Here is a 17,767-nt window from a genome sequence, read left to right as displayed (position 1 = left end):
TGCCATTGTCAGGGTTTTTGGTGGTCTGGAAAACTTAAAAAACGAAGGAAATTCAGGGAAATAATGGGGAAAGTCAGGGAATTTTGCAAGTAATGTTTAGCAGAAGTGAGTGTAATTGAAAGGAAATATAATACAAGCGAAAGTTTTCTTCAAATCTCAGGGATACCAAACGTTTTGGAGTCCGGGAAAAGCAAAGATAGTCAGAGAATTGAAAACTGAAATAATTGTGGAAACCCTGAATCAAAGATTACTTTAATCAGGGGCGCAGAAAGTTTTTAGAGCAAAAGTCAATCCTAATCTCAGGCTGAAAATTTCCTCTTTCTTGGATAAATTCTTGTTCCTGCAAAAAATTCATAGGAACCGGTTCAGCAAATTTTTTTTTTTTTTAAAAAAAAAAAAAAAAAAAATTGGTGTGCTTTCTATTTTTTTCTCATATTTCACCGATGGGAATTCAAAGGAAAAAAAATGGGAGGGGGATTTTTGAAAAAATCATTTTTGCCATGTATGAGCCAGGGTGTACTTGCTGAAGCATTTTCTGCACCCATGCACTGAAAGAAGCTGTGAAGGTTTGGAAAAAATGTCTAAAAATTAATAGGGAATACATTTTAGCGTTTACAAGAGAATTTTACACATGATTCTCCTCTGTAATTCAATAGAGCTATTGCACCGAAGAGACACAGCCAAATGAATAGACTCTCTGCCAGTAATATCGCATGAAAATGGGTGCATCAAACAAGTCTAAAATCTACTCCTCAGCTTGCTATCTGTGTAGTTTGTTATGCCCTTTTTGAAATTTCTCACATCTGCGGTCAATTTTTCTGTGTTAGGCAATCAAGTTGGCTGAAAGAGACATGCTAGAAAACTTTCTAAATACTATTTTTATTTTACTTTCTCTTACAAAATTTTGTAGAAGCTCTAATGATCAAGAAGCTATGGTATTAGTCACAAAAAACATGAAGCTTACTGTATTGATACAATAGCATTTTAATTATGAATCATGGTTCACGTCATCATGAATTTTTGTTCTTATCATTTTTTCTAAGGAATTCATCAACACAACGAGAGGCTTCTCTAAGCAGGAGCTTACTTGCTTCCTGGAGGAATGATGCAGAGTCTGTATTGTTTAAGAGGAGCTTTACTTTAGACGCAAGGGCATTTACCAACTAAATTGCTGAAAATTTGATATTTTTCTCAGATTTTTGTCTCTCTATTGAGGAAGTTCATGAAAATTTGAATTTTATGGGAACTAGCACCTGTGAATGCAATCCAATTCAAGCAGCAGCATATCAACAGTGAAATTTCCTATCTTTTTACCTCGGTTTGTGATGTTGCGGACCTCCTATCACACTTTATTTTTAAATTGAAAATTACCCAATGTCAATTATCATAAACTTCTGTGATTTTCTCTCTACCCTTTCTCTGATAAGAAAGAAAATTCTTTAAAAACTTCAAGGAATCACATTGATTTGTTCTCCTTGGAACAAATAAAATGGGAGGGGAGATTTTAAAACATCATAAACAAGATATGATGTTCGGAAGTTTCACCGCCGTTATGAACAAACCATCCAAACAACATCACTCAAGTCCTGGCGAGACAGTGCCATCAAGAGCAGAAATGTTTAAATGTCATGAGAATATTCCGCTTTGAACTCAAGTTCCCGCTTTGTGGTTAAACTTGCCTTTCGTCACTTCTTAAAGACCCATATCGACGGTGTAAGTCGGCAATCACATAACTCGTTTGCGGTGTCTGAAAATCTCCGCCTGTATGTTATTTTTTCAAAGGAAAACAAATTGACATCATTCCTTGAAGTTTTTGCAGAATTTTCTTCGCAGAGAGAAGAAAAATCACGGCAGTTTTTAAAGTTAGCGGTTGAGTAGTTTTCCGTCTAAAAAATAAAGTATGACAGGAAGTCTGCGACGTCGAAAACCGAGTTATGTGATTGCCGACTTACATCGTCGATATGCAAATAGTCTCAGCACCCAGTAAAGCTATGAAACTATTAGGAATGAAGTAAGATTCGTTTCCTATGAAATTTGAAAGTACAGTAATACAATTGAAAAATGGGTTAATGAAGAAAGTTAAAGAAAGGATTAACAGATAACAATAGAGAAAAACTTGTAAAATAATCTTGAAATTTTTCAAATTCGTTGAAGGATGATGTTAAAGCAGTCTCATATGTACTTATTTCAGCTGCAAAAAAAAGAGAGAAAAAACAGACAAATTCGCACACTGTCTGCCATGACAAGTCTTGTGTCATATGTGATTCCAAGTAAGACTTAATATTCTCTCTTGAGTTCTTGTTCTTTATTGTTTTTATTATATATTTTAAGGTATGTCATTCGACATCTGATCTGAGTTTTCCTCAATTATTGTACGTTTAGCTCGTAAAATTTTTGTTTTGTGCAGTATCAAATGAACAGCATAGAAGGCTGATACATCTCAGTGGGATTCGAACTCAAAGTGAATTTGTCAACATTGCACCAAACCCGGGGTCAACTAGCTCTACTAATTTTTTGACTGGGATGCCGACTACTAATCCAAACTCAGCAAAGCCAGGTATTTATTCCTATTGGTCTGTACACTGGATTTTTTCACGTAAATATTGCTTCTTTCTTATTCTGCTACATATCTAGTTCCATCTTATTCCGCCAATTTCCTACCTTTAATTCTGCATATCGGAATAATTTCAAATAATTTCTCTCAAAACTACGTTTTGACCTTCAAACAGCCTTAAGTCTGGTTAGGTTTATTTATGAGCATTTATTCCTTCTACAAACAAGCAGTAGACACTTTCTCCAAGTAGTTGTTTGATATTCCTGTTTTGAGATTTTTTGTTTTAATGTTCCTCCTTTCATGGACAGACACATCAAAAGTAATATTATCGTATGGGAGAATCATATTTTATTTGAAAACCTAAAGCAGGGTTTTGAAAAAAAAACAGTCACAATCTTTAGAAATAAGGAAAGATAATAATTATTTTTGTGAAATCTTCAGATTTTTTTTCGGAGAAGCTGGCAGTCTTGGGCCTATTATATGATTTTTGTGGTTATTTTTTCTGCATCGGAACTATCCAGCTGTCATGATTCTTGCAATTGTTTCCCTATTATTTTTAAAGTAGGTATGTCAATAAAAAATGAAACCGTGTTATATTTTTCAGTTCAAAAGAAGAGATCAAGACCTCCCAAAGAACCGCACCCGAATGCTAAGAAAAAGAAAGAGGCAACTGCAAAACCTAAAAAACCACGTGTAGTCGAGGTCCGCGTCCTTGATGCAGCAAAAGATGCTCGTTCAGAGACAAGCTCTGACTGCAGTAAAAATGTCACAGCTGCTGAATCATACAGACAACTTGTAGAAGCAATGTCATTTGTGGGCGATGAAAGAAGTGCAACGCCTAGAAAAACACCTGTTAAAAGTACAAACTTAATTTCAATTGATACTTCAATAACTCCTTCTAAACCAGATTCAGACCCAGGCCAGACTAAACCTAAGGAAGATTCAGGTATTCCTGTTGAAATTGCATCAAAGCAAGAAACTACATCTATGTCTGTTTCGAACCTACCCAAAATCGAAACTGCAGAAGACACCACATCGACTGAGTCTGCACCCAACTGTGGCGTCGTACCCATTGAAAATCGAGCTGAAGAAGAATCTCCGCTGAAAACTACATGTCCGGAATTTCCGGAGAGTCCGGAAATAGAACTGATTTTTTAAGGGTGGTCCAGAAGTATCGAAAAAATGCGGAAACTCCCCAAGAAAGTCCGGAATTTTTTTCATTTTTTGTCATTTTCGTCGCAATTCCAGCAAGAAATTCAAATTTTTGAAATTTTTCGAATTTCGCCAAATTGAGGTTTTGAAAAAGTACTGCATTTTTCTGTTGAGGCCGTACTGGATTTCTTGAAAATGTACTGAAAAAGTCCTGTAAAAGTACTGATTATTGGCTAGCCTGTTTTACTAGACACCCTGATCTTCGGATTTATGTGAAGTATATGGAATAATGTGAAATAAGAAGCTAGGTTCAGCTGGGAACCGAACTAAAAATCCCAGAAGATAGGTGCAGGCCTCCGCAGAGATGATATAGGGAAGTGACCTGACAAACTTGCTAAGATGAGGACAAAGCTTTTATCAAATATGACGCGGGGGACAGTGCCGCAAAAAAAAGAGACAAATCGTTAGAAGATGTTGCAAAAAAAAGCGCTTTGAAAAAATGTGATTGTTAAGAGAAAGGAAGAAGTTGGACGGAATCAAGATCGATGAGCGTCCAAGAGCAAGGTGAGCAGTGACTTCCTTTCAAGATAGCCTCTTGTCAGCTGATTGGCAGGCTTCGGTTCAAAGAATAGGGGAAAACATTCAAACATTTTGCAGTAAGCATTTTCTCTCATATCCGTGAGAAAGTTGAAAGCAGTGTAGGTCATTTGAACTTTATTTTACATTTAAGCTTATCCGTAAAAGCAGCCATCTGCATAAAGACAATCATGTCACATATGTTGTCTCCAATATGAGCCAGAAATTGTAGTTCATTGATGCCGAATACTGCTGCGCTAAATGAGAACCAGAGTTGGGAAAACATTATTCGGAAATTATTTGGTCAATCAGAAATTTATGACTGTGTTATTGATAATTAAACTTAACATAATCATCATTATCTGCCAGTTTTGTACTCCAAACATGGCAAATGAGAATTTCTCATTTTTTTTTCTGGAAACCAAGTTTGTTGAACTGCTAACTTCTAACTGCCTCTACTGTGGTTAAGTTTGACATTTTCCGGGGGGGGGGGGAGGGTTACCTTGTAACTCAATTTTTAATTTTTTCGGTTGAAGTTCTCTTTTTCCTCCACTTAGGATATTGTCTTGCTTATTTTTTCTGCATTTGAACTATTCAATTGTCATGATACCTATAATTTTCCCCCTAATTGTTTTGAAATCCTTCAGTATGTAATGAGGCCTCTTTTTGATTTTTCAGAACTAATGAAAAAAACTAGATCCTCTCTCAAAAAACCACCACAGAAAGCAAAGAAAAAGAAAGAGGTAGCCGCAGAATTCCAAGAACCAGTTTCAGTTGAAGTTTGCAGCCTTGATGCAGCAAAAGATCCTTGTTTAGAGAGGAGCTCAGTCAACAATGACCCAGTCACAACTGCTGAGTCATACAGACATTCTGTTGAAGCTATGTCATCTGTGGATGATGAAAGAAGCACAATTCTTAGCAAAGCACCTATGGAAAGTATAAATTCAGCTTTAAATGATACTGCAATATCGGCAACTGAACCAGATTTATACCTAGACCAGACCAAAGCCAAAGAAGATTCTGATATTCCCGTTGAAATTACATCGAATATGCCTGAAATAGACTCTGTAGAAGACACCTCAACAGTTGAGTCTGAGTCTAACTGTGGACCTAAACCCATACTCACGTCTGCATCAAACCTACCTGAAATGCTAACTGCAGAAGACATCACAAAAATTGACTCTGCACCCAATTGTGCGGTCGCGTCCATTGAAAATCGAACTGAAGACTCTCCTCCAAAAATGACTGATACTGATGTACTCGATGAAATCAACCCAAAGACTGAATCACAGATTGAATTTGCTGCAATCTCTCCCTTGCGAGTCGCTAACAACCATCGACAGAGTTTAAGCACTCCACGACGAAAGACAAATCATGTACGCATTTTAGACTTCGGCACCCCTCCTAATTTCAAAGACTCCTTTCAGCGAAAAGCCAACACGTCACCAAAAGCACTAAAATCGAGTGAACCACCCAGTGAACGCCTCAAAAGTATTCGGCGAGCAGAGCTCTTTCAATCACCGGAAACATCATGGTATTTGGCCACCACTCCTGATCCAGGGAACCACGATACTGTAAAGCTAAACACAAACACGCCGCCTCCTGTCAGATCAATTATGTCTCCAAGCTGTGTCAAAGAAGCATCATCTCTCAGTTGTCAAGAGTCACTTCCTCCACCTGAAAAGTCAAAGTTTACAATTGCAACGAGGTCTCCTCAGCCTAGACTCAGTGGTGGTTGGGACAAAATTAACGGACTGGGACTCATTGTAAATTCCCCAAAGTCAATCTCTTCTAAGAGCTGTGATGAAGATTCGAATTCACTTAGCTGCTCAAAATCGCTGGTCAACACTGTCGAATCAACACCGTTGAAGGAGTCCTGGGATTCCAAACTCCGGGCCATGCTCCGAGGTGACTACGAAGAACCTGAGCCGCCAAAAAAGCAGACTCAATCGAAAAGGAGCCCTAAAAAATCTAATTCTAAAACCAGCACAATGTCAAAAGCCAAAGTAAGCCCGAAGAAACACGACCAAAAGAAAAACATTGAGATCTCACCAGTGAAGATATCTCTTGAACCCTCAAGCTCTGTCAATGCGCCAAATGTCAGCCAAACAATGAGCACTCTAGGTAGACTATCGTCAGCGAAAGAAAGGAAAATAGAAAAAGAAAGTTTCTCCTGTGAGACCGATTTGGAAGTCAGTCAATCGAAACTTTTACAGGAGGCCTCGTCAGAAACAATTTCAGTAATTGATCAAAAACTTCTCCAAAATCCAGTGATCCAAGTTTGCAAGTCTATTCAGCCTAGTAGGATAAGTAATGATAAGTTGCTTGACGTAGGTAAATTTATCAAAAAGTCCAAATCTCGTCAAGACCAGGAGAATACAACGGGTGTATCACAAGAAAAATCAGAGGAGACCTGCCAGCTTTCTAAGCAATTGAAAAGCCAGCCTCAGGAATCTAATCCTAAAATTAGCACAGTACCCAAAGCTAAATTAAGTCCCATAAAACGTGGCAGAAAGAAGAACATCAAGATTTCTCCTGTGAAAATATCTCCTAGACCTTTCAGCTTTGTCAATGAGCCCTGTGATGCAGATTCAGAAGTTAGACTATCTACAATTTCGGTAGAAACCAAGTCAGAAAAAATTACAGAAGCTAATACCCATATTTCCAGGTCCATCCAGTCCTCCAGTCAATCAGTCTTATCCAATAGGATCGATATGTTGCTTGACGCAAGTAAATTCATCAAAATGTCAAAACCAGACCAAGACCAGAAGAAGGCAATCTCAGTATCACAGGAAAAATCAAAAGAAGGCTGTCAGTCTGCGGAGCTAAAAAAGCAGACCAAATCAAGAATGAGTTCTGAAAAATCTAACCTTAAAACCAGCACAATGCCAAAAGCCATATCAAGCCCCAAGACACGCAGCCAAAAGAAAAACATCCAGAACTCTGCTTTAAAGACATCTCCAGCACCTTCTAACTCCGTCAATAAACCAAATGCCAGGACAAAGGGCTTTTCATCTCCAGAACGCTCTCCTCTCAAACCACTGACTGCAAGAAAAAGGAAAGTCAAAGGTGAAAAACTCTCCTGTGAGGCAGATTCAGAAGTCTTTCAATCAAAAATTCTGCGAAAGGGTAAGTCAGATCAAATTTCAGAAAGAGATTTCCAACTATTCACGTCTGTTCTACCCAATAGCACTGATGAGGATTTGTCGCTTGATGCAGGTAAATTTTTTGAAAAGTCCAAATCATATAAAGACCAGGAGAATACAATCGGTGCATCACAAGAAAAGATCAAAGAGACCTCTCAGTTTTCACCGCCAAAAAAAGAGACAAAATCAAAAAGTAACTCCATAGAATCTGATCTTAAAAGCAGCACAATACAAAAAGTAAAACTAAGCGCTAAAAAAGATAGCAAGAAGAAAAACATAACGATCTCTCCAGTTAAGTTAATTCCTGCACCTTCTTGCTCCATCAATGAGCTCAACGCTAGCTCAAAAATGAGTTTTTCATCTCTAGAATGCTCTCCTGTTAAACCAGTGTTAACAAAAGACAGGGAAATGGAGGTAGAAAAATTCTTCCGTGAGGCAAATTCAAAAGCCAGCCAATCAAAAATTTCGCAGAAGGTCAAGTCAGCAAAAATTTCAGAAACTGAAGCTCAAATGCCCAGATTTATTCTACCCAATAGTTTGAATGATGGTATGTTGCTTGACGAAGGTAAAATTATTGAGAAGTCAGAATTAGACCAAAATAATGCATCGCAGGAAAAATCAAAAGAGACCGGACAGCCTATGGAGGAATCAAAAGGCAGCCCTGAAAAATCTAACCGGAAAATCAGAGGAATGTCAAAAGCCAAACCAAGCCTTAAGAAATGCGAGGAAAAGAAAATCATGGAGATTTTTTCAGTGAAAATATCTCCTGAACCCTCTAGCTCTGTCGCTAAACCAAACGTCAGCCCAACAAAGAGCTTTTCACCTCCAGAACTGTCACCAATTAGACCACTTGCTGCAAAAGAAGGGGAAACAGAAGGTGATAATTTATCTTGCAAGACAGATACAGAAAGCAGACCATCGTTACCAAATCTCTCACCTCATAAACTAGAGACATCAAAGAAAGGTAAGAAATATGATAAGGTTCTTGATGTATCTAAATTTATAGAAAAGCCCAAATCAGGTCAAGATGCAGAGAATATAATCTGTGCAATACAGGGAGCATCAAGAACAATGCAACTGCCTCTGGAGCCAAACAGCAGACAGAATCAAAATGCAGCTCTGTAAAGTCTTATCCTGAAACTAGCACAACGTCAAAAGCCAAACTAAACCCCAAAAAATTGGACGGTGTGAAAAACATGAAGATTTCACCGATGATGGCATCTCCTGCACATTCCAGCTCTAACAGTAAGCCAAATGCCAGTGCAATCCCCAGCTTTTCCTCTCCAGAACGATCTCCTCTAAGACCACTGTCAGTGAAAGAAAAAGAAATGGAAGGACAACAGTTCTCCTACGAGACAGATTTAGAAATCAGTCAGTTACTACCCAAATTCTCATTTCATAGACCAGACATAAAGAATCCTGTACTTGATTTCCTAGCTGATGAAGACGTTCTAAAAAGTGGCGGTTCCATTTCACCACCCTCCTCCTCAAACATTTCGGAGCTGGCTGCTGCAACAACTGAAAATCAGGCCACTCAAGATAATTCTCCTGTAGCAACGTTTTCTACCCCAGAATTATTGAGCATCTTACAGAAGGCAGATTCAGGAATACTTGCAAAAGCTGATTCGTCAATTCATAGGTCTATTTCACCCAATAGAAGTAACGATAATTTGTTGCTTGACGGAGGTAAATTTATCGATAAGTCTGAATCAGACCAAGACCAGACGAATGTAATCTGCGCATCTCAGAAAAACTCGCAACAAACCTGTCAGGTTTCAGAGCAATCTGTCAACATCAACAAAAGAGAAGAAAGTATCATATACACACCAAAAGAGTCCCTTCAAAATATCATTTACATCTCAAGTGACGAAAAGCCTTTTCCTTTTAAAAGCAATGTAGATCACAAAGCCCACGAAGAATTTGTGAAAAACTATTGTTTTTCTGTTGAGTATGAGATTGATAAAGGGCTGATAAATATTTCAACAAATACAATAACTGAAGAGTCTGTATTGCTCAGTATCCCATCAGTGCACAATGAAATGATAACTGATACGATTGTGAATGTTCACGGAAAGGAAGCGAACCAAGAAAGAGAAGAAAGAACCACTCAAATTCTTACGATGAGGCATGCCTCTGAGAGTTCACTTTGTTCAGAAAAAGGGCCCCATGCAGATCGTCAGGAGGAAGAATATCAGTCTCAAAGATCTCCTTCGTCCAATAGATCTTTCAGACCAGAAAAAGGGCACGACAGAGATCATCATCAGGAAGAAAGACACCAGCCTCAAAAATCTCTACCACCTGATAAATGTGATAGACCACTCAGTCATGAAAAAGCGCACCACAGAGATCATCATCGGGAAGAAAGACACCAGCCTCAATTATCTCAGTCGTCTGAGAAATGTGATACACCACTTAGTCCAGAAAAAAGGCACCACAGTGATTATCATCGCAAAGGAAAACAACAGCGTCAAAAATCTCGGTCTTCTGATGAATGTGATACACCACTTAGTCCAGAAGAAGCGCATTACAGAGATCATCATCGCGAAGAAAGACATCAGCCTCAAAGATCTCTGTCGTCTAATAAATGTGACACACCACTCAGTCCAGAAAAAGGGCACCATAGAGATCATCGTAGCAAAGAAAGACATCACCCTCGAAAATCTCAGTCGTCTGATGAATGTGATACACCACTCAGTCCAGAAAAATCGCATCACAGAGATCATCATCGGGAAGAAAGACACCAGGCCCACAAATCTCTGTCGTCTGATAAATGTGATACACCACTCAGTCCTGAAAAAGGGTGCTACAGAGGTTATTATCGCAAAGAAAAATTTAAGTCTCAAAGATCTCCGTCATCTGATAAATGTGACAGATCACTCTGTCCAGAAAGAGAGCACTACAGAGATAGTCAGTTGCGAAGTTCTAGGTCCTCCGGAAGTAAGTATGGAAAATACAAATATCAATTTCCCACCCATGGTAGAGAAAAATGGAAAAAACAAAAATTTTTACCCTACAGCTACCCTGACCAAATAAGACCTAATGAAAGGCTGAAACACAGGAGCCGATCCCCAGTTCGAGAAGCTTTGCTAAAAGGAAGTGCAAAATTCACTACTGGCAAAAAATGGCATCGTGTAACACTCTCAGAAGGGAGAAATCTGTGTAATAAGAATAGCCCTAGTGAGGACAAGAGGAGCTCAGAATCATTCTTCAGATCACAGAGATCTTTGGAGAGACAGCAAACGCACAGAAAAAAACCAAATTGCTCGCAAAGATCTCAGTCTCCTGAAGCTGTATATTTGAACAAACGACGTGACCAACACAGAGATCCCTTAAGCAGATTTACGTCATCAGAAACTAGACTGTCTTGTAAAAAAGTTCATACGTATAAGAAAAGCAGAGGTACAGCTCGTCACAGTTCTACTTTGCTTGAAGTTCGTGATTGCCGAGAAAGAAATCGAGAACAGGATAATTACTTTCAATTAAGAAAGAGTCCTTATAGAATTATACCTCCCAAGCACCAGCACAGAGATTCATCCGGTAAATATCAGTCTTCAGGAGCAAGGCAGTCTCCTGAAGAAGAAGTTCAAATGCACAGCCAAAGCAAACATAAAGTTTCTACTAGTCCTATATTCCTCAAAGATCAAGATATCCAAGAAAGAAATCAAGGACAGGATCATCATCTTTCATCAAAAAAGAGAGCGCGGGATGGAGATAGACACTCGAATTACCACGATAGACATAATCGAGAAACCAAATCATCTGGAAATAGTGCAAACCACAAACGTTCTCCACAGAGTCCTGATTTTTCTCATCAGCAGAAGTTAGAAGTGACCCATGAAACGGAGACTACTCTTCCTTTAGATTCGAAGGGAACTGATTTAAGCCCCAATGCAGGATTAAGTCAAGAGGTAATAATGTGCCTTAAAGAGAAAGGTCTTTACGATGATTATGTCAAGTTTTGGAAACTCAAAAAGAGTCAGCGCCAGCAAGAAGAAAAAATGAGCCCTGATGAATATCGAACTTCAGACGCCTCAAATATACAGGATGGTTCTGGTTGCTCATTGCAGGACTCAGACCTAGAGGATGGACAGATTTCATCTGATAGTGTCTCGTCAAATTTTGGGTGAGTCCGGATATCAAAATTCTTTCATGGTTCTTGAATAAACAGCATGAAAAAAAAAAAAAAAAAAAAAAAAAAAAAATATCAACAAATAATAAGCATTTTCTATTTTTGCCGGCATTTTAGAACCAGTTTTAGCTTAACAATAAGTTTAATGAACCACAAGATAGAATGAGAAACTAAGTTTCACAACGAAGGTTTCCTATTGACATTTAACTTAGAGCATGGCGGCTGATTGAGAGTGTTAAAATTCTCTTGGCCTGTGAGGTATTAGATCTTACATTTTCTTAGAGTACTAATTTGCTCTTAAAAATTTATTGGTACATATTTTAGGGCCTAATATGCTCCAAAGCGTATGCTCCAGTGAAAAAATTTTAAGTGCAAGTGAGTCCTGAGTGCTCTAAAATTTTTTAAAATTTTATTCATTTGACTTATGACTGACCCCGTGTACGATTTTTCATGTGATGGATTACCATTCTCTGTGTTTAAAATTTCTAACTTTCTGCTCGCCAAAGAACCAAAGTTTGGTAATTTCTCACCTTCAAGTTGATTTTAAACATTTTCAACATGTCTAATCTATTCAGCATTAAAGTTTGACTTTAAATTGGTCTTCCTTTATTTTAATTTTTGCTGTATTTTCAACCGTTATGTGTTTTAAAAAAAACCATGAATGAAATTCTGAGTTTCATGCCCTTTTTAAGTTTACGACATGTTTTGGTAGGTTCCCATTATCAACAATCTCCTTTCTTTCCTTATTTGTTTGATCTTCGATGACAATTTGTAGCCCTGAGCCCTCCAAAGTGCATCCTGTAAACTGGAAAAGTAACTGAGGAATTTTACTCATCAGAACATGAATGTTTTTTGTTTACCGTAGAAAATTCTGCTAATTTTTCTAGAAGATTGTTAAGCAATATTCCAGCATTAAAAATCTAGATGCAATCTTGTGAAAAAGTTTTTAGCGCATACCTTATTTTTCTTTTCAAAGCCTTCGTTTCTCAAAGTTGTATGATAAAAATCACTACACGTTTTTGTATCAGTTTAAGGACCAACTTAACTTTTTTAAATTTTTTATGATTTTTCTTCTCTGTTTAAAGAGAGCTCTGCAATAATCTGAACTAATAAATTTGGTTGTAAAATCTTCATTGATGATTTTTATATCAATGGCCAAAGTGCAAAACGATGAATCTCCGTTTTGCAACGTTGCAGAGTTCCTGTCATATTTTATATTTTCTTTGGGAAACTATTGAATGTATTATCTTAGAAACTTTCTTGATTTTTCTTTTCTTTTAGTTAAATATTCTACATAAATTTTGAGCTGTAAAATTGACTTTTTTCTCATCGAAAAATATAACAGCGGTAATTTTGGAACATCGCAACAGAGAAATGTGGTTTCACACTTTGGTCTTCGATATGTGAGGAAAATAAATAGAACAGCAAAATTACTTAACTATTACTCATGGTCATCAGTCAATTTGAGGCTGCTCTGTTTTGTTCAAAATTTTTCCTTGCAAGTGAAATCTAAAATTTACAAAAAAAATTTGACATGCTCTAACCCTACAAAAGGCTCCCATGTAGGGTCTTTAATAAATAAATGAATACATTCAAGTTTTTTTTTTGTCCCAGGGCGGAACCTAACAGCAGATCTGCAACTGATCAGCAAGATCTGGAAATAAAGGAACTTATGGCCAAGAGAAGGAAAATTGAGGAGTCATCAGATGAAAATACTTCCACCTCGGTATGTATATTTTCATTTTTAGTTGATTATTCAACACTGGAAAAGAACAAGGCTACAATTAATTTTGCAGGTCTGGAAAACCAGGAATTAACAAAGAATTCCACTAGGCCTGCACTTGATCATTGAATGTATGTTGATATGGAAAGACTAGACATAGTCTTATGCTAACCATGCCATGTATTGCGTTTCGCAGTCTTATTGTTCTGCTTTAAACTTGTAATAATCGGCCCACTGGGAAGAGTCAAGGCATTCTAAGAAAAAGACTAGAAATTTGAAAAATCTTAAAACTTTAAATCTGAAAAACATAACATAAACGTTGCCCACACAATAAAAAAATAAGAAGTTTTCAAGTTTAGTTTGAGATTTAGAGCTCAGTGTTCTCTGAATAGTGAAAAAGGAATAATTTTCGTAAGGAATTGCATTTTCAGTCAATACTGAATGATCAACAATTGAAGCAGTAAAATTCCCATGTCATCGCAGTGAAATTGAAGCCACAAAATTCCCGCTTCCAGTTACACGCGTGCAAATTGTTGATTGTAAGTCAGGGACTTTTAATTATTTTAGTTAGAGAAAACCTGGAGAGGTCAAGGATTTTTTTCTCTCCCTGCAGCTGTAAACACTCGGCTTTTGAGAGCTGAAAAATTTGTCACAGGAATCTTTCCCTGGTCTTTTTATGAATTCCTCCCAAATATGTCCCTTTTTTAGGTGTCAGCTGAAGCCAGTCGTAGATGAATGCCAATACAGCAGCAGCTCCTATACTACTGTGCTAAGGATGAACGCCGTATGAGCCTTCAGATGCAGCCATATTTTCTTTAATGGAAAACGATTTTTTCAGGAAAATTGTGAAGTATTTTTCTTCAAATTTTCAGATAGTTTTGTTCGCAATTCAGTCTTAAATATCTGAAAATTTCAAAGGAAAATATGCATAACTTTCTTCAAAAATATATTTTTTCTCTGGGTAAATTTGGCAACTCTCGAATATTCATACAACGTTTTCCTTAGCACTGCAATATTCTTCTCAAGCGGCGTCTCGGTTTAAAATAATATTAAATTGGATGAGAGAGATGGGAGGAAGAAGAAAAATATTTAAAAAATTTGTAGTCTCAACATTTGAGAAGTTAAGTTTAGGGGATCCAGCCCTTTCAGTCAAAAGCATTGCCCTTCCCAAAATTTGAAAAGGGATTCAGAGCCTTAATTTTCACATCTTTCCTCTCTCTTTTTTGCACCCCCGCTCTTTTCTTTTTTCCTTTCTCTTTTACTCTCATCGAACCAGCTCTTTGTCCGATCGGTGAACTGTGGAAAGTCTAGCCCTAGTAATCCCATACGGCCAATCAAGGCTTATTCAGCCTAGACTTAAACAAACTTCTGCTGAACTATAAATTGCAAAAGTCAGCTGACAGGTCACGTTATTCATTGCAACTATGTTTGTGCGTGTGTTCAAGCAATCATTTGTTGTATTTAATCTAATTTTTCAGGACTTACCTGTGAAATATAAACATGAAGCAAAAAATCTGCTGGATAAGCAGAACATTGACTCGTTTCTACGGAAGATCCACCCACCGGAGAAAGAAGGAATCCACTTCATCGACTCTGAATAACTCTTTGCAGAACTATAAGTTCCATCCTTTGATTGTAATTTTCTAAAGCAGTGAAACATTACGTAATTGATCGTTGATAATTTTATAATGAGTCAGTTGCGCTGGTCACAGAATCGTGTTTTGATGCTTGATTCTTGTAGATTAGCTAGAAATAATCAGATCCGTCCTAATCGTAACTTTCTACGTTCACTATTAACGGAGATATCGCCCTTTGAAAAGTCAGGTTTTTGACGTCATCCACCCAGGTTATGACACCCTTGATTTCTTCCACCTTGCTTTCATCAGTCAGTGATGCACTGTTTATTCAACGTGAAACTTGGATGAAAGCAAGGTAGAAGAATCAAGGTTGCCACTACCCCGGTGGATGACGTCAAAAACCTGACTTTTCAAAGGCAATATCTCGGTTAATATTGAACATAGAAAGTTGCGGTTTGGACAGATCTAATTATTTTTGCTAATCCACAAGAATCAAGCATCAAAACACTATTTTGTGACCAGCGCAACTGACCCATTCATTATTTTCTCACCTTTTTTAGACTGCTCAGTAGTGATTCTAGCAAGTGGACCTTCGCAGTTGGAGACTCTGTGCTTACAATTAAGAACAAATTACCATTAATCGTTAGAATTAAGGGTTAGTAATAGTCTAACTGGAAAAAATAACAGTGCGAGAATTGATTCTAAGGTTGCATATGATTTTTTGAATGCTCAGACAAAATTGTTTAATTGACCCTTACAGTTTGAAACTTCTTTTGTTGTTTAGCATATGTGATCAGTTCCAACATGAATAGCATGAGCTCTGATGTAGACAAAGCTGTGCATAAGATAAATAGAGGCTTCAGTCATGACATGCTTAGACCTCTAAAATCTGTCATATTTCTTTAAAGCAATCAAAATATGTAATTTTTTTATTTTTGTTAAATTGCATTCTGAGAATATTTTGCACCGATTCATTACCGATTTGTTGCCGCTTGTCTGCCTTAATTTTTCCAATCTTCCTCCCTTATGGTGTGCTCAGTACTATATATTACTAGATCTCAAAAAATTAATATGATTTAACACTCTTTCCCGACATAATTATCTCCATAAATGCCTCAGTGGCACTCTTTTTTTTTATTATTATTTTCTGAAAGTAAAAAGTGGACTTAGCTTCCAATAATTTTTTCAGATTTTTTAAACCCTGAGTGGCAAAGCAACTTCGTTTTGAAAACTCCAAAAATGAGATTCGTTTCAAACCAGATTTTTCCGGGCGCTGATGACACAGCCAGCGGGCCGATTATTGAAACTTAGTGTTTGTCGGGCGGACATAGATGACATGAGTTAAATGGCAAGGCGTGATTGGTCGGCTATGTCATATCGCTGCTTTGTCGTGCCTTTGTCAGGTGGAATGGACGACATACTGTCGGAAACTTAAAAGGTACCGATAGCTTGTCGTGAGTTCAACCCGACATAGGCACGACAGAGCAGCGATAAGACATAGCCGACCAATCACGCTCCGCCTTTTAATCTATGTCATCTATATCCGCCTGACAAACACAAAATTTCAATAATCGGCCGCAGGTGGGAGAAACAGAGTTTGCTAATTTGGCTGAACTCAGAGACGTCATCTTGCCGTGTCCACTTGGATATCAGCTTTTGATTGGTCCAATTTAGAAATGGTTTTTTTAACTTATTAATGACCCTTTTAGTTTTTTTATTTGTTGCAAAAGAGTCACTGTTCTACAACCTTGCAAAAATTCTTTGCCACTGCCTTCATTTATGTGTGCTGTGCCCCTTGTCTGTGTAGTAAACTTTGATACTTTAGACAACATTACCGAATTATCGATGATGAAAAATTTTAGAAAAACATACCTGGCTGCTTTTAGGTCATTCTGTTGTTTATTTCAATGTAGAAACTTTTCGTAATGATGAAATTTTTGTATTTTAAGTTACCCTATTTTTATTTCTTTTATAGAGGTTCAATTATTGAAACATTGAAGATTGAGAACATCAGGTGGGCTGAATTGTATTTGCATTGCAGTAAACATTGAGAAGGTGAAAAAATTTATCGACGAGTCTTTGAAATTCTTCTGTAATCTTACTCAGATACCTTACCGTACGGTTTTCTGGAGACTTGTTTTAAAATGCCCACCTGTGTAAAATTGTTTTATTTGAGCCGTTGATCTTTTTAATTTGTTGCTTTTTTTAAAGTTTATCTACCTCCTTCTGCAGTATGTAAATATTTGTCAACTTGAAAGTACCAAGTACTTTCAAATGTTTTTCTTTAATGTACCTTTGTAAATTGATAGACAGCTCGTAATTGTAAGTACAATTGTAAATCAAATTGTATTAATCTGTTGCATACCTAGTCTGGATGATCATAATTAAATATTTTTTCTTACTTTTCAATCACTTGCTTCCTTTTTTTGTGTGTGTGAATTGCTCCTCTGTGCTGCATGAGTGAGAATCCGTTGAATAGTTTGCTTTTTGTGGAAATATTCTCTGTGCCATATTGTACCTCTTTAACCCCTCTCAATCTGTTTGATGTGATTTGACAGTTCTGAAGTGCAAGAAAAAATATTTTCGAATGTGATGCCTCATGTATTTTTTAAGCATTTCCATATACTTACATCAAAGATAGAATGTCCCCAAGTCTTAAAATCTAAGAATTTTTAGGCAATTCTATCAGGTCAGGGAAACTCGGGAACTTCACTGAAAAGACTGATTGAAAAATTTCGGAACTTGAAATGTGAACGAGCATCAGCGCTGTCCACTCAATCAAACTGGGCCCCAGTCTGGCTCGGGATTCATTCTGCCTTGCTAAGGAAAAACGCCGTATGAACATTCGACAGTTGCCAAATTTCCCCCAACAAAACATGCATTTTTGAGGAAAGTTATGCATATTTTTCC

At 37.3% G+C, this 17,767-nt stretch overlaps 1 protein-coding gene across 1 annotated transcript; it reads left to right on the top strand.

The window, feature by feature from the left end:
- The first annotated feature begins 8,624 nt into the window (after nt 1-8,624).
- LOC109039418 (uncharacterized) lies at nt 8,625-17,266 on the top strand. Its single transcript, XM_072304593.1, has 3 exons — nt 8,625-11,551; nt 13,172-13,283; nt 14,759-17,266. The coding sequence occupies exons 1-3, from the start codon at nt 8,625-8,627 to the stop codon at nt 14,879-14,881; spliced, it is 3,162 nt and encodes a 1,053-aa protein (XP_072160694.1). The 3' UTR covers nt 14,882-17,266.
- Nucleotides 17,267-17,767: the final 501 nt, after the last annotated feature.

This window comes from Bemisia tabaci, chromosome 9 (assembly GCF_918797505.1).
Source record: "Bemisia tabaci chromosome 9, PGI_BMITA_v3".
In the NCBI taxonomy this organism is placed as follows: Eukaryota; Metazoa; Arthropoda; class Insecta; order Hemiptera; family Aleyrodidae; genus Bemisia; species Bemisia tabaci.
This window is presented reverse-complemented; position numbering and strand designations above follow the sequence as displayed.